We start from the raw sequence: 23,944 nt of genomic DNA on the forward strand, positions 1-23,944 counted from the left end.
TTCTCCGTTCCCCAAATTTAGTTTGATATATTGCTGGACACATACATACAAAAGCGCTTTCTTCTGTGTTTCTTTTCTTTTTTTGCTCTTCAGTCATCAGCTGTAGTAGAAGACTAATGCTTTGCTCCTGCATAGAAAATCTTTATACACAGCAAGGGCTAGGGAGAGAAATTGACTAGGATTTTGTAATTCGAGTCCCTTTCAATTAGCAACAGATGCTGCAGGGAAAGGCTGTCTATGGAGGAACACAGTACTAATGTTCTCGTGCCCTAGGTGAAACAGAAATTTTCAATGCAGAAAAAAAGGTTGTGGGTTTTTCCATGGTCCAGGTATGTCACTAATGAATTGATCTAATGTGTGCTTTTCCTTGCCCCATCTCTCCTTACCTGAGAAATAGACAGACCGAGTTCCTTGCAAGAATGTTGCCAAAATTCTCCACCATTTATAATGGTGATTTAATATTTATTGAACACTCCTAGTAGGCATGAAAAACTCAGTCATGCTGTTCCTTTTCGATTTGACTCTATGAAAGCGAGTGTGGTGCCAAATTTTAGGGAGTCAAAGAAATTGGCACAGTTACAACCCCTTTGTCCTTTCTTAGTTCTTACGGAGCAGTCCCCATTTGTTACTTAAATTTCTTTTGTCAGAGACAACTGAAAATTTCTGAGGACAGATATTCAGCATCATGTTTGTTCTGATGATTAAAAAGAAGGCACATATATCCTTTGGCATTCTAAACTTTCGCATAATATTGATATTCTGATAAGTGCTGAATTATTGATGTGACATTATAAACTCTGTTAATGTCTATATATCATATTAAATAAATTACCCCCCTTAAATTCAAAGGATATTAACAACAAATGTTGGCTTAGTATTGATTTTTATATGACTTTTTAAAAGCAGTTTTTCATTGCTATATTTGAAGGGTGAAAAGGATCAAGGGTCATAGCGGAAAAAGAGGGGATGGTTGAGGAAATATATAAGAGAAATATACATATTATTTTGTAAATTAAAAAAATAATTTCTCTAACATCTTCTAAGAAATTACAAGCAAATTTCAGGAACAAGCAAGCTCCTCACTTTCTCTTGAAAGGAAAATAAAAGCAACAGAATTTGGTGCCAAAGGAGATTGTGGAACTTCCTCTGCAGATTTTTAGGAACAGCAATATTAATAGTAGAAGCTAGGATCTGGAGAAGGCAGGGCAACGGATTAGATAAGTGATGTCAAACTTAAATAAAAATAGTAGTCAATAAAACATAGGATACAGCATGAGCATATCGTCTTAGAAAACCACACATTAATGTTGTTTCTATTTCATTGCATTTTTACTTCTTTTGGTGAATATTCCCCAGTTATGTGTTAATCTAGTTGCCACTTGGAAGTATTGACTGGCTTTGATATCTTTGAGATTAGACAATTTCTGTAGGCTTCTTTTCATTCCAGTGCTTATCGCTTGGCAAACAAACATCAGGTATCAGATTTAAGTGAAATACTCATGCATCTCACTGATTCCATCACAGATCTAACCCTTGGATCCATAACTCTCTCTTGTTTTGAAAATGCAATGATTTTAGCCAGTTAAATTGTTTTTTTTTTGCAAAAGAATGTCCTGAATTAGGTTTTGATGCATAGAAGGCAAAGATAGTCAACTTTTTACATTGCTCATATATTCAAATCTTGATCTTGATTTCTGTGCTTTTATTAATGTCATTTCATTTTGCTTTACAGTTTCCAGTGTCATTTCAGTTTTGTCTTTGGGCACATGTATATAAGGGAGGGAGTATGTGATCCTTCCCTTCCCCGTTAGTTAATGTAGTCTCAGAAGGGCCAGAATGTAATCATGTGGCATAAAGCAGACATCAAGGAGTTTTTCTGCAACCTCATGAACAAGGTATGAAGAAGTATCTTTAATCTGAGAATATTACAGGGCCTGGACCATTGGATCAGAGCAACTGATACCATATAAAAATGTGATTGACTGAGAGAATAAATTGAGATCGATGAGAAATTGAAGTTGTTTGGAAAAGCTAACCTTTCTTGTCCCAGAGGCAGCAAGGGTTGTGTCTTTATCCCATTACCCTAACATTGATCATGTCACTGACATGGAGGAGTATTTGGAGGACTATTTGGAAGGGTAAAGTAATAGTAGAAGATAAAAAATAATTCATGCATCAAAACAGAGTAGACTCAATTACTTCTAAATCTTGTCCAAATATGAGCATTCTGTGAAATGATATGACCACTTCAGTATCTGAACAGTTTCTTCAAGGTTTAGAAATACAGTAGTTACCTTTCCCTTTAACACATACCTGTATGGCTTTCAGATCTGTGAGTCAGGAAGACATTGTCATTTTGAGTTGCTCTAATTTTTCTTGGATTTTTAGACCAAGGCATAATGGAGAAGTTAGCACAAATGATACCTGTTTCTCTCTCTCTACTGTTCCTCACACCCTGTCTAATTGTAGATGACAACTGTTTCACTGTCAAATTAATCTGTATTAAGATAAAAGTAAAATACAGTTTTGAGACTTTCTGAAACTTTTACTTAGTCTTAAAGTGCAATTAACACTCATTCATAGGGAGGTATTATGAATGCAATTCTTGAGAGAAAATCTATTTATTCTGTGTTTTTATTAACCCTGAAACTTATATACTCCTAGTTTATTTAATAGTTATGTGACATGTAGAAATGAGTAAAACAAAACACATTTTTATTGTACAAAATACAAAATACCTTGTGTTTTATTTTAAAATTTACTCCCATGTAAAATTTCAAAGCTTGCTGTTGGTATCTGAATCATTAGTGTGAATTAATGAAATTCTACATAACTACAGTTTCTCACATTGGAAATTCTTTTTTGGACAATGTTAAAATGAAAGTTCTGGAATTTGACTCATATGTTACCACACAGCTGGTGTCCTTAAAAGAATTTTGGATGACTCAAAAATTTGGTGCTGGAACTGACTGGTTCTTTCTCTGCTACATATTAAAAGATGATACTGGTTAGGATTTATGACATTGATTCATTGTGTGATTAGTCTCTCAAGGGAAGTAGGAGGAAACTAGTAGGTATAAAAAAGTGAAGGAGGAGTAAAAGGTAAAAGAATGACAACTAAAGTTGGTGGTTATATAACCATATCTTTCGAACACTTCATCAGGGCAGCAGCAGGGGATGTGAGATAACGCTGTCTTTTCTGGACAACTAGTTGGTTGAAATTGAGACTTCTTGAATTAAAGGTGATTTAAAAAAAACCCAAGCTTTTTTGACATTACTATTTTTTCTGCTTAGGAAGAATAATTTCCTTTTCTTTGTGAGTTATTTATTTAGAAATAATTTTGTTTACCATTATGGCTGATTATTAAAAATGTTCTTTTTAGGACACTTCAGCTATAAACCCTAGGAATTAAGGAAATGAATAGAAATTGAGGTTCAATAAAATGAATTTTATTGTAATGGACAAGAGAGCAGTAACAGAATTTGCTATTTCTAGTTATTCAGTAATATAATAGAAAATGATTTCTATCTTTTTCAAGGTTTAAAAAATATTTTTTGAAGGAAAGCTTTCAGTATTTTTAAGTAGTCCTGAATATTTGTATGGTGTATTTTTTTTTTTTTTTAATCATTCTTCACTTTTGAACCCAGAGAAGGATGCCCAACTGTTCACCTGGTGTTATAGTCTGTTTCATAGCAACTGCCACGCGGGTATGTATTAATCAGTGTTCTTGGCTTATGCTTGAAATCTTTTTGTACGTGTTTTGCCAGAGAAGCATTTTTAGTGCAGCTATTGCAGTTTTGACAGTCACAAGAATTTCGTGTCTTTCATACCCCCATTGTACGTGCGCAGTCTTAAGAGTATGCCTCTATGAGACTTTTTTTTTTTTTTTTAAATTCAGAATCATAGAACTTGACAGGATGTTTAAAGACCCTCTTGACTGCCCCCTTTCTTTTATACAGTGTCACACACAGAGACCAGAGTTGTAAAAAAGCCAGAGAAGAAGAAATTTATCAAGTCATTCTCCACCTCTATCACTCACCTTCCTATTTTATGACCATCACTGTTAGAAAGTTTTTCCATGGGTCTCTCACCTAAATCCTTTCTGCTATGATTTGGGCTCTTGTTCTCTTCGTTGAAGATATTGAATATTGAAGATCACTACACTTTGTAAAATAACCTTTCTTGTACTTATACCATATTTTATTCTCGAATTAGCATTAGTGAATGACTTCTGTTTGTTATAATATTATCTTGATAGGAATTAATCTCTTATTTTTCAGAAGTGTTTCAAGAATTTTAAGATGTACTCTAAAGAAAAGAGAGTTTAAAGTTCATTCAGTAAATGTTTGTCAGGATCCATAGTATATTTTAAAAATCTGTCTCTTTGTTATAATTGATGCACAATTAAAGATGAGTTTAAAAGATCATTTAGAAAGGTAATCTTATTTTTGAGTCAGCTTGATTTAGATTCTGGAAAATATTTTGTAAATGTAAATAAGCTGATTAACTAATGTTATTGTTAATATTAGTCACTATCCATTTTAGATTTCAGATATAACAAGAGGATTAATTAATACCTGAGCATGCTATTTTATGATCCAAAAAAAGAATAAGGAAAAAACAGAAAAGCTAAAGGGTATTTGATGGGATAAGAGAGCAGGGAAATAGAGAAAAACAAGTAGAAGTGGGGAAAGAGAAGTTTTACATGGCTGAATTCTCATAACAGTCATTTCAGGGGTGCCATTCACTACTTGAGATTATAAAGATCAGAATAAGAAATGGAGACTTGAATGAGTTTTGGTCCCAGAACTTCCATTGAGTCTCACAGACTCCTTTTTGTGATCCTGAAGAACCTGTTAACATTTCAATCTGTAACTTTTCTTCACATTGGGATATCAAGGCATTGTGTTGGATCATGCTTTGGAAGCAATATATGTGTTCATTACTCTACTCAGTAAAGAACACAGTGGAACGCAGCTGTTAAGGTGTTTGAATTGTAGATTCATCATTTAGAAGTCAAGGTCACAAAATCTATAGAATGAAGAAAACTTCAAGATAATGAATATAGGGGAGTGCTGCCTTCAGGAATGTAAAAATTGAGGCCATATCATATTATCAGACATTTTTTAATGTTCACTGATGGGGCTACTGGGTGCTTTTCTCTTTTTTCCTTTCCTTTCCTTTCCTTTTTTTCTTTTTCTTTTTTTTTTTTTTTGTTAAAGCTTTTGTGGAAGACAATTTACTCCAAAGATAGAGTAAGAACAGAAGTATAAATTTCATTTTAGCCATTCCCCCATTAATTAATTCTGTTACTCAGTTGGGTGGATGGGAAAAAGAAAAGTGAAACTAAAAATGTGTTCCTATTTGTAAGATTGACTTTTTTCTTTAAAATGTTCACTGTTATTTATCTATACTTAAGAACCATTAGTTTTCCTCTCTTGCTTATGAATTCATTGAATTAGCCTAATTAGGCTTGTAGAATAACTAAATGGTATACTTGACAGAGCATGAGCCTGAAGTCAAAAAGACCTGAATTCAAAATGCGGCCTCAGACACTATTTGTGTGACCCTGAACAAGTCTCTTAAACTTTGCCTGTTTTCTCATCTGTAAAAATGAACTGAAGAAGGAAATGGCCAGCTCCTTCAATATTTGCCAAAACCAACCAACCAACCAAACCAAATAGGATAACGAAGAGTTGGACATGACAACTGAACGATAAAATTAAGTGCATTAACCAAAAAGGCTAATGTGATATTAGACAGAATTAATTGGAAAAAAAAAATCACGAGTAGAACAATTGAATTGATCTTCTGTGGTCTGGCCTGTTTAGCTCATATCTGTCATATTCACTTTTATGCATTGCATAAAAGTAACTGAAGCAAAGGAAGACAACTTAAGATTTTTAATAGACTAAAAATCTTGTTGCAGTGAAGATAAGTTGAAGGAACTGGGAATATTTAGCCTGGAAAAAAGAATAATTGGAAAGGGCCTGGTATCTGCAGGAATATTATTCTGGTAGTAAAGTACCTAGAACTTGAAGTTAGGGAGAATAGTTAGGCGGTTTTTGCAGTATAGATGGACCTGACTTACATAAACCTATTGTGTAAATAATCTATCCAAATATTGACTTACTACTGCCTTCTCTGTCCTCATCCTTATGTCTGACATGTTACTCTGCTGACCTTCAAAAAACTTATGGTTTTAGGTGAAGGTATAGCAACCATATTCCAGAATATTTATTGCAGTGTTTTTTGGTTATAAGTGAAAACTGGGAACAAAGTGGATACTCATGATTGGGAAATTGCTTTAAAAATAGTATATGAATGTGATGGAATATTATTGTGCCATAAGAAGCAAAAAAACCATAAGAATTCCAAGAAACAAAGGAAGATTTATATGTACTGACATAGTAGGAATTAAGCAAAACCAGGAGAATGATATTCACCATAATTATAATAGTATAATTGAAAGGAATGCTGAAATGAAGATGATAGTTGAATAATTGTAATGATCATTCTTGACATCAGAGAAGAGATGAACATAAACCTTTGTGTTTTTTGGTATTAGGTGCATTGTTTGCTGCTATACACAGTCACTATTAGTGTTATACTGTTTGTTTCTTTGTTACAAGAGGGCTCATTAGAAGTGGGTAGGGATGGATGGGAAGGGAGGAAGTTATATCTAGATGTGTCTTTAATGAAAAAATAAAAGGCATCATTAAGAGGCAGAATTATACTTAAGAATAGGGAATAATTTTTGGTAGTTTACTACAGAAGCAGATTCTACTTTTCATATTGCCGATTTTTTCATAGTTCATTGTTATACTGTTTGAAGTCTAATCAGGTAGAAATCAATTTGTATAGAAAGCAATAATATTAATAATTTATGTTTATGTGATCCTTTAAGGTTTACAAACACTTCATTGTTTAGAAATAACAATGCGATTTATTTCTGAGTTAGATCTGTGATCTCCTAAGTGGTGACATGCCTTCTGTTGGTGCAGACTGCAAACTGTTCATGTATTTGCATCCAGTGTGTTTCTTGCCTTGCATAAAGGATCTACCCATCAGGCTGTAATTTCTTTGAATTACTTTAGTGTTTCACTAGTTCAAAATGTGGACTTGTCTTTTGCCTATAGGACAACACTGATAATGTGCTATCACTTTATATCTACTATACTTCAGTTCATTTGCAGTTCTTCCTATCCTAATTATACAGTTAAAGAATTAAGATGTCAAAATTTCTGTAAAAGCACAAGAACTTTTGCATGAATCATGAAACTTTATTTGCGTGAATTTATTCCATCATAGAATTTGTTAGAAGGAACCTCAGGGGCCATTTAGTTCAAACTGATCTTTAACAAGAATTCTTTCTACAACTTGTCTACAGGTAGACATTCATCCTTTTCTTGAGGAACACCAATGAAAGGAAATCTGTTACCTCTCCAGGAGGTGTGCTCCACTGATGATACCTTTAACTGTAAGGGAGAAATTTTCTCTTTCTAATAACAGATTTAAATTGACCTCTTTGTAGCTCACATTCATTGATCTTAGTTCTCCCTGCGGGATCCAGGAACATTTCTTTCAAGACATAACATTCCTTCAGATGCCTGAAGGACATTTATCCTTTCTAAGTCTTTTAATCTAGGCTATATCTTCCATTCTTTCACATAAGCTTCATATGGCCTAACCTCTAGGACCTTCTCAGTCATGACTGTCTTCCTTTGAATACTTTCCAACTTTCAGTATACTTCCTAAAATGTGGTACTCATGTTCCAGATTGTCCAAAGCAGAGTACAAAAACTGCCATCTCCTTACTTGTGGAAATCGTTTCTCTTGATATAAACTTAGATTGCCACTGCTGCTGCTGTCACCACTTCTTTGTCTTCTTTTTTTTCTACTCTTTCCCTCCTTTTCCTCTTCTTCTTATTCTTCCTGCTCTTCTCTCTTTCTCTTTCGTATTCTCTTCTTTCCTTGCCCCTCCATTATGAGACCATTAAACTTCTTAGACAAGCTTTGCTATCTACCTATACCTTTGCAAGATGGCAATGTATTATAGATTAGGATCCTGACCATCATTAATTATTTTGTTTCTATATAAAAATGAACCCAAGTTCCCAACAAATGAACACTTAGAATGCAAGTCCTTTGTAGTTTGAAGACATGAAATAGTATTGTGGTAATTGAAACTTAAGGGAAGGACATAATGGGAGAGTCATTATATAGGAAAAATGTTTTTGACTAATTGGATATTGATTGGTATGAAAATGACTTTACTTTTAAGCCTAGGTGACTGGATAGTACTAATGACAAATATAGGAAATCAAGAGGTTTGGAATTTGGAATATAGGAATGAGGCAAGAATAAGAAGTTAAGTGTTAGACTCATCAGATCACTAAAAATAACATAAAATCAAAAATCAACCAAACAAAATAATCTTATGGTCTTTTGAATACTTAAGAGAAATCTTCCTAGGAGAAATCTTACTACCTATGTTAACAAGGGGTAGGAGTGTCTTGCTTAATTTTAATCTACAGATAATCTTAAAGTTCTTATATTAGCTACCTAGTTTCAGTAATACTTAAATGGATCGATGAGCTTTCTCCTAAAACAGTGAAGGTATTAACTCTTCTACACTTTCTTGGGTTATGTGTTTCTTGCCAGTGTTCCCACAAACCCATCAGAGAACCTCTTTGCAATGTTCTGTTATGATTATCAATGTAAAACCTAAATGATTCACCTGTAATCCTAACTAAATCAGTGCATGATAGATCCACCTCCTTTTCCAATCATAGCTTTTGTTGTTCTTGTGTTGCAGACATTGTTAATAATATGCTTTAGCCTTCCACTCATGAAACACTTCTCACATTTTTGGTTATTCACAGTTTTGCTTTTCAGAGATTGTCATTTTATAATCTTTAGCTACCTATCTAGCATCATTGGAAGAATAATATTTTTAGAAAGATGGATTCATGTTGGGGAACAGCTCTGGTTAATTGAAAGTGTTGTATATCCTTCCAAATTTAACCCAGCCCTTTTTCTTTCTTTTTGGGTTCCACTCATCATCTCTCTGTAGTACCTGTCCAAGATATGTTTATTGATCAATGAACTCAAAAGAATATTCATCCAACTGTATATTCTATTCAGGATAATATAATTTTTTCTTCTGCTTGGATTCCTGTGTTTATGGTTAGATTTAACTCATGACTTCCATTGAAGAAGTCTTAGTATAATATTATCCACAACAAGAGCAAGGCTTGATCATTTATGGATGATTTCTCTTCCATTCAGATTTTATGTAAGATATGCCTTACATAAGACAAAGGAAAACATCTTTGATAAGCATTCTTATTCTTGTAATAATTTTGATAATAAACGTGACTGATGATGCTGTCTTTAGGAAGAGTTTGTTTGCAGGTCTTACCTTTTCCATTATGTTTCTTGAAGAAAACCCACACTGTATGAGTTTATCATTGTGAAAAGTCATATTAATCAAGAAAAAGGAGAAAAAGATGGATGGATTGGTGGTTATTGATGTTTTCTTGATTATTCTTTTGATTATAATGTGTCTGTAATTTTTTCCAGTTATTTAATATCTTTCCATCTTTCAAATATTTTAAAAATCCCTGCTTGATTGCTTTCAAAAACATTTATTTTTCAATACTAATATTTTACATGTACTTTAGTCCAATATAACTACTCTTCCCAATTTCATTTTTCCTTAATTGCTATTTACATTTTTTATTATAGCACATCAAGACTTAAGGAGTTAATCTCTATTTCATGGTTCTTCTGTGATAGATGAGGAAAATAGGTGGCATAGTTGCTCCATTTAGAATCTATTTATTGTTATCAGTTTTATTATAAATGTTTCTGAGACAATCTGGCTTAGTTATGTCTCATATCAAGCCTTCTTTCAACTAGTTTTCTTTTCTCTTATTATCTACCATCCCCTTCTATAGTATTTAACAAATGCGTTTCTATTATAAATTGGTATTAGACTTGGCTGCTGTGTTTCATGGCAAAGAAATCATATGTTTACTGTCTGAGAAAGTTTCAGGGTTCTTTTGACTTCTTTGGTATGATGCCTTATATTAATTTAGCTTCTATAAGAAATGGTGATAATGAGTGTCAATGACTTTTCCTTTGTCTGTTTCCCATTTTCTCCATTTTATAGCACTAAACTTTTTTGGGCCATTTTGAAGCTGTTGTTACTATCTGCAATGTCATCTCCTCATTCTTCATTGCTTGACTTTTATTCTGATGTTTGCATTACATCTAGACAGCAGATTCAGAAATGACTCCGGTATTGATAAACAATTCTTTCTGTCAAAAATGTAGGTAGTTTGATTTAAGAAAATGTTTTCTTGATGTTATTTAGCATAAAAGGAAAAAGTATGCTTGCCAAAGTTGTTTGACACTCTCACGAAGTCTTTCAGAGAATACAAGTGGAATAAGGCTTCCCTATAGATGTCTTTACAAGGATTGTCTCGTGCCAGTTACATGATACTCTGGAACATGTCCGAGTCTCCTAAATAAGATCCATAATTACTCAGAATATTTCAATTTAAATAGGACCTTTTTTTCAAGATCTTTCCTGATCCCCACAGCTGTTAATGCCTTCCCATATAAATTATTTTGTATTATTTTGTTTATACTTAGAGATTTATATGTTCAATAGAATATAAGCTTTTTGGGGGTAGGTATCACTTTTTTATCTCACTCATTTGGAACAGTGCTTGACACTTAATAAATGCTTCTTGATCAATTAGTTGATTTGTCTAACTCTGAACAGTGGAAAAATCAACTATTCTGTAGAATATCTCTTGTCCAGACTATTATATGCAGTTGGATGAACAAACTAAAGAGCTTGTCTATCAGTACATATAACTCAGAGAGACATGGCAGATGGGATAGTAAACTGGGTCCAGAATTGAGTAAGAGGAAGAGAACAGACAGAAATATATTTGGGAAACAGAAGTGACATTGTTATTGGAGCATACTATACACCACCTGGACTGAAAGAGGAATTAGGTGAGGAGTGTAGAAAATAAATCATAAACCTGGACTGGAGGCATGATAGAGTAATGATTGGATACTTCCATTATCCAGATACCTATTAAAGCTTTCTCTGCCCAATGCAGGCCAGCTAATAGTTTTTTGGCTTGCTTTAATGATGATTTCATCATTTTTAAAAAGTAGAGGAAAACAATGAGAGGAACTTCTATTTTGGATTTCATCCTAACTAACAAGGAACAACTGTTTGCTAGAGTGGAAATAATTGAAACTACAAAAGGAAGTGATTGTTCCATCTTAGATATGTGCTGGAGAAGAAGAGGAAAGCTGGCTGTATAGTCTAGTACATCCTAGATAAGGGAAGAATGATTTAAAAGAATTCAGATGAATGTTAGGATACAATGGACTAATGTTCTCTTGGGAAAGTCACCTGAAGGAGGCATAGGGAATTCTCAAGAGTGAAATTCTAAAGACACAAACTATTTCATTAGGAGGAAACTACATGCATTGTTTTAAATGATTAATAAGGTTGCACAGAGAATTCATCAAGTACTATAGGTTTAAAATAGAGAAGATAGGAGCAATGACAAGTATATGTCATGTGTTCCTATAAGAATGATATTAAAAGTCTAGAGCCAACAATGGTTTGGGATTGATCAGCAAAACTGAGGATAAGAAAAATATTAATTTTTTTCTTTTTGCTATATTAGAGAAAAGAATAGGACTAAAGCTTAATTTTGGTAGAAGGATGAATTGATGGAAATGGAATAATGGTTATTTATTTCTTACTTTTCTCTACCTACAAAACTTAAGACTATAAGAGAATAAAAGTGGTTAGTAGGGAATTAAGACCCTATTATAAATAGGAAGATAATAAAAGACTATTTAGCTGTCCTTGATAAGTCTGATAAGTGACCCATATGAAATAATTGGTGGAAAGTACCTGTGGAAATGAGATACAAGCCTCTGTAACTTCCATTGATCTTTGAAGAGAGATACCTCCAGTAATGTAGGATTAGAGAATATACCAGTATCCCCTTCTTTGATTCTGACAAAATTGTAGACCCCCAATTATTGGATCTTATTTTCTTTTTTTATTAATTTTATAATTATAAATTTTTTGACAGTATTTATGCACAAGTAATTTTAAAAAATAACATTATCCTTTGTATTCATTTTTCCAAATTATCCCCCCCCTCCTTCCACTCCCTCCCCCCGATGACAGGCAATCCCATACATTTTACATGTGTTACAATATAACCTAGTTACAATATATGTGTGTAAATCCCATTTTCTTGTTGCACATTAAGTATTAGATTCCGAAGGTGTAAGTAACCTGGGTAGATAGACAGTAGTGCTAACAATTTACATTCACTTCCCAGTGTTCCTTCTCTGGGTGTAGTTGTTTCTGTCCATCATTGATCAGCTGGAAGTGAGTTGGATCTTCTCTATGTTGAAGACATCCACTTCCATCAGAATACATCTTCATACAGCATTGTTGTTGAAGTGTACAGTGATCTTCTGGTTCTGCTCATTTCACTCAGCATCAGTTGATGTAAGTCTCTCCAGGCCTCTCTATATTCCTCCTGCTGGTCATTTCTTACCGAGCAATAATATTCCATAACATTCATATACCATAATTTACCCAACCATTTTCCAATTGATGGACATCCATTCAACTTCCAGTTTCTGGCTACTACGAAAAGAGCTGCTACAAACATTTTGGCACATACAGGTCCCTTTCCCCTCCTCAGTATTTCTTTGGGATATAAGCCTAATAGCAGCAATGCTGGATCAAAGGGTATGCACAGTTTGATAACTTTTTGGGCATAGTTCCAAATTACTCTCCAGAATGGCTGGATTCTTTCACAACTCCACCAACAATGTATCAGTGTCCCAGTTTTCCCACATCCCCTCCAACATTCATCATTGTTTGTTCCTGTCATCTTAGCCAATCTGACAGGTGTGTAGTGGTATCTCAGAGTTGTCTTAACTTGCATTTCTCTGATCAGTAGTGATTTGGAACACTTTCATATGAGTGGATATAGTTTCAATTTCATCATCTGAGAATTGTCTGTTCATATCCTTTGACCATTTATCAATTGGAGAATGGTTTGATTTCTTATAAATTAGGGTCAGTTCTCTGTATATTTTGGAAATGAGACCTTTATCAGAACCTTTAACTGTAAAAAATATTTTCCTAATTTGTTACTTCCCTTCTAATCTTGTTTGAATTAGTATTGTTTGTACAGAAACTTTTTAGTTTGATGTAATCAAAATCTTCTATTTTGTGATCAATAATGATCTCTAGTTCTTCTCTGGTCATAAATTCTTTCCTCCTCCACAGGTCTGAGAGGTAGACTATTCTCTGTTCCTCTAATCTATTTATGATCTCATTCTTTATGCCTAAATCGTGGACCCATTTTGATCTTATCTTGGTATATGGTGTTAAGTGTGGATCCATATCTAATTTCTGCCATACTAATTTCCAGTTTTCCCCACAATTTTTTTCAAATAATGAATTTTTGTCCCTAATGTTGGTATCTTTGGGTTTGTCAAACACTAGATTGCTATAGATGTACCCTTTTTTGTCCTTTGTACCTAATCTGTTCCACTGATCTACCGGTCTATTTCTTAGCCAGTACCAAATGGTTTTGGTGACTGCTGCTATATAATATAGCTTTAGATCAGGTACACTTAGACCACCTTCTTCTGACTTTTTTTTCATCAATTCCCTTGAAATTCTCGACCTTTTATTCTTCCATATGAATTCTGTTGTTATTTTTTCTAGGTCATTAAAATAGTTTCTTGGGAGTCTGATTGGTATAGCACTAAATAAATAGATTAGTTTGGGGAGTATTGTCATCTTTATAATATTCTCTTGGCCTATCCAAGAGCACTGAATGTCTTTCCAATTATTTAAATCTGACTTTGTTTTTGTGCAAGTGTTTTGTAATTTTGCTCATATAATTCCTGACTTTTCTTGGTAGATGGATTCCCAAATACTTTATACTCTCAACATTTGTTTGGAATGGGATTTCTCTTTGTATCTCTTGCTATTGCATTTTGTTGGTGATGTATAAAAATGCTGAGGATTTATGTTTTGTATCCAGCAACTTTGCTAAAGTTCTGAATTATTTCTAAAAACTTTTTATTAGAATCTCTGGGGTTTTCTAAGTATACCATCATATCATCCTCAAAGAGTGATAGTTTGATTTCCTCATTAACTACTCTTATTCCTTTAATTTCTTTCTCGGCTCTCATTGCCGAGGCTAGCGTTTCTAATACAATATTGAATAGTAATGGTGATAGTGGGCAACCTTGTTTCACTCCTGAACTTACAGGGAAAGGTTCCAGTTTTGGATCTTATTTTCTAGGGCTTTTCCTGAAAATGTCTGATTACTAAGAAGAAGCAGTTACCATTATGTGTATGAGTTCATTGAATACAATAGTACTAATGTAGCACAACTAAGTATAAGTACAAAGGAGACCCCTTTGTAGTACTTTTGACATTGTTGAGTAATCCTTTTCTGTTGATTTTCTCTCATTTTTGTCCCAGAGATAGTACACTCTCCTTGTTGCCCATCTCTTAAACAGTTCTTTCCCTTTATCTTTTATTGGCTCATGGTCTTCTTTAAGGTGTGTCTTTCCCCAACTTCTGTCATTAATTACTCTTCCCTTATTGTTCTCATTTGCTCCCCAAACTTCAGCTATGGCTTTGACACAGATGACTAACAAATCCACATATCTGGCCTCGACTAGACTCCTGAGTTCCAAACTTTTATCTCTGACTGACAACAGGACACTGCTACCTGGATGTCCTACTGACACCCCAAACTCTTTATGTCTATTCTTATCCTCCTCCTCATATTCTGTGTCATAATCTAATAATCTTGTTACATGTAATATATTTAATAAATATATGTATTGCATGTAATGCTGATGCTGCTGATAAACGATTGAGCTTATCTTTCCTCCTATTTTCACTGTTTCTATCAATCTCACTCCCATTTTATCCATTGCCTCAATTTTGAAGTTTTTACTTTTGACTCTTCCTGTCTCTCAGATGCAATCTATTACTAAGTCATTTTTGATTCTTTATATTATCTCTCTTCTTCATCCCTCGTTTTTTATTCCCATTTTTGCCATTCTAGTCCAGGTCCATCGTGTGACTGACTGGCAGTAGTAGTGATTGTTACCTTATGACCCTTCATATTCCAACCATACTGGGCTGCAACCTATTATTTATATATATCTTTTGTTTTCTTTCCTTTATCTTCTTGCTTCTATTATTTGCCTATGCCTAGATTATCCCTTCTTTCCTTTGACCTTTCCTTGAGACCTGTTGAATTCTTACCCATCTTTTAGAAGTCCATCTCAAATTCATAAAGCCTTACTAATATCCTTTTCTCCTTCAGACTTTATTTAACATTTTGCTTACATCCTTCCTACCACATGCACATCACATATTGTTTTCTGTGTAATCAGTTTTGTATGTGTCTCAGTTCTCTAATATATTGTAAGCTCCATGAGAACAGTGACTGTGTTTTATCTAACCTCAGAGTCTAGCACAGGTACCTATACACAGTAGGTAGTTAAGAAATGAGAATTTTCTCATTGTATTTCATTCTCAGGCAGAATGCTAGTGAGTGTAACTTACTGAATTACTGATTAAGAGAAATCTGTAGTTTGTCTCAATTGGAAAATAAATTAGAGTGCTGGTCAAACGTGTTCATCTGAGTATATATTAAATCTAACATCTTGAAGGTGTTCCTCTATCAACTAGAGAACAATGTCTGGTCAAAAAAAATAATGCAGCCACAGTAGGTGACTAAAGGGATAAGTAATTTTCAGAAATTTTGAAAGCCTGGTAATATTTAGTATGTGCTCTCTCAGCATTAGAAAGTCACCTTGTAAATATATGTTAATTTTGAAGGTGTAATTGACCTTTGGAATTTTAATACCAACTTTTTTTGTGTGTTTAGAGGTTGGAGCAATTACGGAGGAAACCGAAGCCTGTGATTGGTGGAGCTTGGGTGCTGTCCTCTTTGAACTTCTCACTGGCAAGGTAAGCAGTGAGTGGCTCAGGCTGCCTCATCTATTTTACTCAAGTACAATCTTAATTTCAAAGGCTCTGGAATTCCGATCCTTGGTAGTAATTTTTAGATTTGGAGCACAGTTAAAGACATTATATTAGTTTGTATTGTAATTAATAATTAGCCTGTATTAGTAATAAAAATATTACATTTTCTTGGTATCCAAATGAATTGGAGCCCCACAATTAAAAACCAATTATATCATATGTAATATAGTAATAATAAACTTTCAATAATAACACACTGGTATGAAATATCAAATCTGTATTAAACTTACTAACATGTTAACACAAATTCCCTGAATTTTTCACAATATATGAGTATATACAATGTTTAGTTGCTAATTCACTTAAGTCTTAATACAGTACAATATAATAGTATTTTAAAATTTTATAAATGAGGTATTTTTAATATTGTGACCTAAAAATTACAAAGTACTCATTTTAAAGAAATTACTATATAATATTTACATTTATCAGTAAAGTTTTTTTTTTTTTTTTTTGCAAATAAAGATTTATTTTCCTTAATTTTATTCACTTCCTCTAGTAGATGGTTACATTCTTTGAGCTCAATAACTTTTAAACATGATGCTGTAAGGAAATAAATTTTTTTACACATATTTCCACATTTATCATTTATCACAAGAAAAATCAGATCAATAAAAAAGGGAAAAGGATCCATATGTGCAAGAATGTTTGTGGCAGCCCTTTTTGTAGTGGCAAGGAACTGGAAACTGAGTGGATGCCCATCAGTTGGAGAATGGCTGAATAAGTCATGGTACATAAATGTTATGGAATATTATTGTTTTATAAGAAATGATCAGCAGGCTGATTTCACTAAGACCTGGAGAGACGTACATGAACTGATACTAAGCAAGATGAAGATTATATGATGATCAATTCTGATGAACGTGGCTCTTTTCAACAGTGAAGTGATTCAGGCCAGTCCCAATGATCTTGTAATGGAGAGAGCCATCTACACCCAGAGAGAGGACTGTGGAGACTGAGTGTGGATCACAGCATAGTATTTTTACTTTGTTGTTGTTGTTTTCTTGCATTTTGTTTTCTTTCTCATTTTTTTTTTTCTTTTTGATCTGATTTTTCTTGTGTAGCATGATAATTGTGGAAATATATATAGAAGAATTGCACATGTTTAACATATATTAGATTACTTGCTGTCTAGGGGAGAGGGTAGGGGGAAGGAAGGAAGAAAAAAATTTGAACACAAAGCTTTGCAAGGGTGAATGATGAAAACTATGTATGTAAGCTCAAAATATTAAGCTTAATATTTTAAAAAGAAATAAATAAAAACATTTAAAAAAAGAAAAGAAAAATCAGATCAAAAAGGAAAAAAATGAGAAAGAAGGCTGTTGTGAGGAACAAATGAGATAATTATAGTCAAGTATTCAGCACAGTGCCTGCATAATAAGTGCTGTGTAAATGTTATAACTACTGTCATCATCAGTTATTGTTATTATTAATCCGTGCTGATATGCCTAGAGAAGAGATGAGAGATTTGGAAACCTAATATAAATGTATGCAGTGGCAAGAAAAATTTTCTAGGACAATTTTAAATAGTAAGGTGTTAAAGTAGAACTAGGTTTGTCTGTTCCAGAGGAATGCTTCCCTTTCCATTAAGCGTAATTCAAAGTTAGAAGTTCTCTTAATCTGTATTCCTATGTGTGAACTATTAAGGTGATGCCATATAGATTATGGCGCATTCAGTTAAAGTGTCAGCCTTTCCTTCTGTCCTGGTCTGTCCATGAGTGCCAGAGTATAATAGACAGTGATGATGTATGCAATAATAAGTATCCCTGATTGGTTATTTCAGACTCTGGCTGAGTGCCATCCTGCTGGGATAAATACTCATACTGCTTTGAACCTGCCAGAATGTGTTTCTGAAGAGGCCCGATCACTCATTCAACAGGTAATTTAATCGACTTAAATATGATCAAATATATCAAGTATGCAAATTATCAGGATCCCATAGACCCTGGAAACTAAAATAAATTAAGGAATAATTTCAAATGTATACTCTCCCATTTGTACTCTTCTGATTTAAGTTCCTTTATCATTTTCACTGATAAAAGTGAAGAGAGGCAGTAAAAACTTGAAGATTGCTCATCATCACACAAACACTCGCTTCAGAGAACATTATTGTTCTGAAAATTTTAGTACAATTTAGGGACAACTTTTAGTTGTGCATTTGCATGTGAGGAGATGCATACACGCATGTATGTTTTTGTACACCTAAAACGTGTATATTGCATAACATATACAATCTATATGTACACATGCATGTATAAATATACTAATATTATACATATATACACACACATATATATAATGTATATATTTCACACATATACATATATAAAAACTTGAATTTATATTTCCTATAATTTAAATTCCAGTATTCTTCAAGATAGCAAAAATTTTTTGAGATTATGTCCTGTTGTGTTTTTATATTTCCAACACTTATTTTGGTCTCTTGTACATCGTAGATATTTAAAATTTGGGAATTTTTTTGTGATAACTTATTAGCTCTAGGCCTGTCAGGGGTTGTTCTCTTATAGTTCTTACATTTTATGGAAGTATATCAGTGACTAGCTGTTGAATTTTAATTCTTTTCTTAGAACATGATGGCAATTTGTGGGATCATAGATGATGTATAGGATTTAGACTTAGGAGGGGAGCTTACAGGTCATCCTGTGTAGTCCCTCTACATAGGAAGACATTGAGGCTGAGAGCTTTCCTAACTTGCCCCAGATTAAACAGAGACTGGGAGAGCTAGGGGGTTGAACCTATATCTCCTAGTATTTGGTCTAGAACAATTTTCCTTATGCCACACTGACTTCTAAGTACAAAGAGAAGTTTTCATCTTAGAGAAATCCTCTAGATCTACCTTACTATTGGCACCTGAAAATTGGCTTCAGATGGCATAAAGTAAATCATTAATGTTTGTTACCTCATAGGCAGATTTAGGCATCACTATTTGAACCTTAGTTAACTCCCAGTGCAATTCCCAGTAGAGTTAGCAAAGAATTAAATTAACAATGTGTCCTCTTGTCTCCAGGTGACTAGTGATGCTTGCTGAGGAGTATTGAGAGTTGCTAATTGTGTTTTATGTTGGGCTTTCTACACTGCTACCCATTATGCTGTGATTTCATCAAATCAGAGGATATCTTTCAGTTCTTGGGCCTTATACTAGTGTGAAAAAGAGAATAGGAGAGGTCGCTTAATAAAGAAAAAAACTCGTTTTGGGGAGAAGTGCTTAAGTTAAGAAGAGAATTTTCTCACAAATTCTGAGAGAAATTTGAAAAAATCTGATTACAAAGTTTAAGATAGAACTATCCAGAGTTATTCATGAATTCTTCATGTAGTAAATAAAAAAAAAAGTTGAAAAACTCTTTGAAGGAAAAGAATAAGATAGCTTTTAGTAAAATCTTTTGACAAAGTCTGTTGTCTCTGTTGACGTACATTGGAGACATACATTGGAAAATATGAGAGATATATGCTAGCAGTAGTATCATGGGGCATATGCAGAACTAGTTGAATGTCTGGATCCAAAATATGATCTTTGATAGCCTGATGGTAGTTTGAAAGGAGGTGTCCAGTGGAGTGTTCCAGGGATTGGTGATTGGGCAATTATATCACTCTATATAGAAATATAACTTATTGGTTGGAAGAGCAGATTTATAAGCTCCGTGTTTTAATTTGTTTACCCAAAGAAACATTGTTGGTAAAAGGAAAAGGGGTATCTTGTCATGATTGATAATTTTTATTCTTTCATGTTCTTATAGGATTGCACAGTTGACAAAAAGACATCATAGATATGTGATTATTCTGACTTATGGAAAATTGTACCCATTTGATTCTTTTGTTTCCCAGCTTCCAGCAACAATAATTTCCTTGGAGCTTGTGTTCTTAGAAAACATTTGGTGTGCCATAACCAATGAAGTTCAGCCAACAAAGTAAATGTCATTAACATGAACATAGTTAACACATTTTCTATCCAATTAAAAAAAACAACAACAGATATTCCCATTTTTAGAATCTTTCAATATTTAGGATTATGTTACTTAAGTTTGTATTTAGTTTAAATTACACTATACTTTTAAGGCAACTAGATCCAGTAGATAAAGCCCTGGGCTTGCAATGAGGAAGAACTTAACTCAAATTCTGCCTCATTAACTTGCCTTTATCTCAGGCAAGTCACTTCATATCTTTGTGACTTACTTTCTTCATGTATAAGTGGATAGTAATAATAGTGATTATTATTATAATACATTATTATAATAATAATGATTTCCTAGGGTAGTATAGGTTCAAATGAGGTGTGTAAGTTGCTGTGTAAATGCCAGTGATGATAATGATAATGAAAAGGAAAGATATATTTAAAGGATGCCATTGGAACATAAATCTCTGTATCCTCATTCCTTATTGGCTGTTATCTACACAATTCCTAAGAAAGCAGCTTCATCAGCCTCAGATCGGCCATAACTGACAAATATTATTGAGAGATAGAATTTGCAACTTAACATGGTCTTTCCTGAGGAACTCTCTCTTGGAAGAAGCTGAATGTGCTGTGTAAATGCCTATACTTTGGCAGTATCAGTTAATACCATGCAGTATCAATTACTCTATTTCCTGAAGTGATTTCACTTAATGAGAGTCAAATATGAGTCTTATTTGTATTGTAATATTTTTGGAGACATAGTCCTGTAGAGAGGTGGTAGAAAGTCAGTCCATAAAATAAACTATTTATATTTTTCAATTTTTTGTTTCTTAAGAGTTGAATTTCATAGTCAGAAATGTAATTTAACAGTATAACAAGTCTTTATCAGTGTGTTTGCAGTGTTAGCTTTGGGTTAAGATGCCTGATGCCTTCTATAATTTTAAAATCAAATGGGATGTATTTTGGATGTTCTTACAGTATGAAAAGTATCATTTTGAAAGGTTTTTAGCACCTCTTTAGCAGCTTTCTTCTGAATCTGGATGAAATTCAGAATTCGCTGAAATAATTTTTGTTGTCCTTCCTTATCAAATTTTTTGGAAAAAAATTAGCTTCACTCTAGCTAATTGTGACTATAGAGCATTTGCTTTAATTCATTTGACCCTTAATTATAAATCTACTGTGTCTATAGGCACCATTCTCAATTTTAGGGAAGAGAGTATTTGGATAAGATGTGCTTCTTGCTCTCCCAAAGCTAATGGCTTTCCAGTGAGCAACAGTGAATATATAGATAAATAGAATACCTTAAGTTCTTTAGAGATGTGCAAAACAAAGTACAAAATGAAGCCTCAACAGGGACAAGTCTTTACCGCTGCAGAGATAAGAGAAAGCTTCTCAGAAGAGGTAGCATTTGAGTTGTGCTGAAGTGTGTAGAGTTCAAGAACTGAAAAGAGAAAGAGAGCAGAAAAGTATGGGAAACGGGCTGAGCAAAAGCGTGTAGACAGTAAGACATGGGGCATGACAGACAGAGAGTTAGTGAGATAAGCCTGGACAGGTAAGATGACAGCAAGTTGTGGTGCTTTGAATGCTAGGCAAAGGAAATCAAGTTTTATTCAGAAGAAAAGCCATATATATATATATTAGCAGAAGAGTGTCCTCACTAGATCTATAAATGAGGAATATTGTCTAGCAGTGGTATAAAGAACAGAGTAGAGGATAGAAAGCCTGGTAATGGGAAAACCTATTAAGTGGTTAATGAAGTAATCAAGCAGGGAGAATAATTAGGACTTGTATGAGTTTGGTGGCAATGGGAATAGTTATGTAAATATACATTAATAAAGATTTACTCTGTGCCAGGTACTCTGCTAAGGTCTGGAAATACAAATGAACAAAGAAAGACAGTTTTTGTCCTCAAGGAAGGAGGGAAGAAAAGAAGGGAAAGAAATCTATATGGTATCTTTTGGGTATCAGGCACTGTGTCAAGTGCTCTTTTGATCAAGCAACTTATATTCTAATGGGGGAAAATAACATATAAAGGGAGATGAAAAGTGTGAAGATATGTCACAGAGGAGTAGTATTCAGATGGAGGCATGGAGAACAAGTCTAGAGATCAAGGGTAGAGCTGGGAGAAGTGAAGGAGTGAGCATGGGACTGACCTGCGCATTTTCTCAAAATGGAAGCTTTAAGAGAAGTTCCCCAAAAGGAAGAAAGACATGAATGCAAGGGCATAGAGTTCTTCCAAGGTAAAAGGTTGCTGGAACTTAGAGTGAAGAGCAGAGACAGGAGAGAAGTGAAGGGGTGAGAAGGGAGAAGAAAACAGATGTGAGAGAGATTGTGGAGGTAAAAATAATAGAGGACTTGATTTGACTTAGAAGTAAAGGAGAGAAAAAAGTCAAAGATACTCATATTTTCCAGCATATGAGACTGGGAAACAGTGGTACCACTAAGAGAAATAATGAAGTTAAATTAAGGTGCAGGTTAAGGAGAAGGAAGAATAAATATAATTTTGACATACAGGATTTTGAGGTGTTGGGGTGACAGCTAGATTTAGATTCTGTTCTTTAGTCAGTTGGAAATGTGGGCCTGGAACAAAAAAGCATGTCCAAGGCTGAAGGTGTAGCTTTTGGAGTTATCTGAGCAGAGATGGAGAGATTGTAGAAAGACGAGGAGTTCGATAAAGGCCAAACCTTGAAGAACATAGACTTTAAGAGGTCAAGGAACATATAAGAAGTCAAGGAAAGAGGGAGAAAAAATAAATATCTTTGATGCCAAGAAGGAAAAAGTTATATAGAAGAGAGGAGATGATCAATAGTTTCGAATGCTACACTAAGGTTACACAGGATGAACACTCAAAAAAACTATTGCGTTTGGAGAGTAGTAGAATATTGGTGACATTAAAATAATTATTTTAATGGTGTGATAAGACTGAAGTTCAGTTACAAGGAATTGAACAAGATTGGAGAAAGTGCAAGCACTTGTGGAAGAAAGTTTATTTCAAGTTTAATAGAGAGAGATAAGATGATATCAAACCATGATAGAATGGTCAAAAGGAGATTGTTTATACTATGTTGGGGGATATGTGAGTATATTTGTAGGCAGGTAGGAAGGTACAAGTAGAAAGACAAAGACAGAAAGATACCTGAAAGAGAATGATTGCTATAACAAGGTCCTGAAGAAGGCATGAAGAGATGGAACTAAGTGCAGTAGAGAGATTAGCTTTTATAAGAATAAAAAATATAAAAAAGTACCTTTTCCAATGGTACCGTAGAGAAGGACAAGAGAAGATGGTTTATGCAGGAAATATGTGGGATTAAAGGAAGGAAGTTGAAGGTGCTCTCTTTGAGTAACCTCCATTTGAGGTTAGGGGATTGAAGGCTAGGCCACCTGTAAGTGCAGAGTCCAGAGTTCTGGTAGGGGGTTTGAGGAAAGAAGAGTTTGAAAAACTCTTTGGTACGGAGCTACAGAAATTTTAATGAAGACATAGTGAGAGCCCATCATCAATTCGAAATGAGCAGAATCAATCATTTTGTAACTTACTCCACTGATACTTATTAGCTTAGAAGTCATAATGATAGGATTTCTCGGGAGGAGCTATATAATATAGTGAAAAGAACACTGGCTTTGAGGTCGCAAGGGCCTGATTTGAGTCTTGCCTCTGTCACATGCTACCTTTATGGCCAGGGAGAAGTCATTTACTCTTGGGTCTCAGTTTTTCCATCTATAAAATGAAAGGATTGGACCAGATGACTTCCAGAAGTTCTTTCTCATTCTAAATCTATAATCTTTTGATTATTCAGGTAAAGTCTAGCAGATTGGAAGCAGACTGGTGGGAGAGAGTTGAAATGTTCTTAGTATTTAATGAAACAGATTTTTACAG

The 23,944-nt window shown here is 34.0% G+C and overlaps 1 protein-coding gene across 2 annotated transcripts in view; it reads left to right on the top strand.

Annotated features, from left to right (window-relative positions):
- The window catches only part of RPS6KC1 (ribosomal protein S6 kinase C1), a 208,648-nt gene that overhangs the window by 181,521 nt on the left and 3,183 nt on the right, over window positions 1–23,944 (top strand). For both annotated transcript variants that reach the window (XM_074309136.1, XM_074309138.1), the window contains 2 exons: window positions 16,003–16,085; window positions 17,944–18,039. In XM_074309136.1, coding sequence (XP_074165237.1) covers window positions 16,003–16,085; window positions 17,944–18,039 — 179 coding nt within the window. The remainder of the gene's footprint in view (window positions 1–16,002; window positions 16,086–17,943; window positions 18,040–23,944) is intronic.

Source organism: Sminthopsis crassicaudata, chromosome 4 (genome assembly GCF_048593235.1).
Source record: "Sminthopsis crassicaudata isolate SCR6 chromosome 4, ASM4859323v1, whole genome shotgun sequence".
NCBI classification, from domain to species: Eukaryota; Metazoa; Chordata; class Mammalia; order Dasyuromorphia; family Dasyuridae; genus Sminthopsis; species Sminthopsis crassicaudata.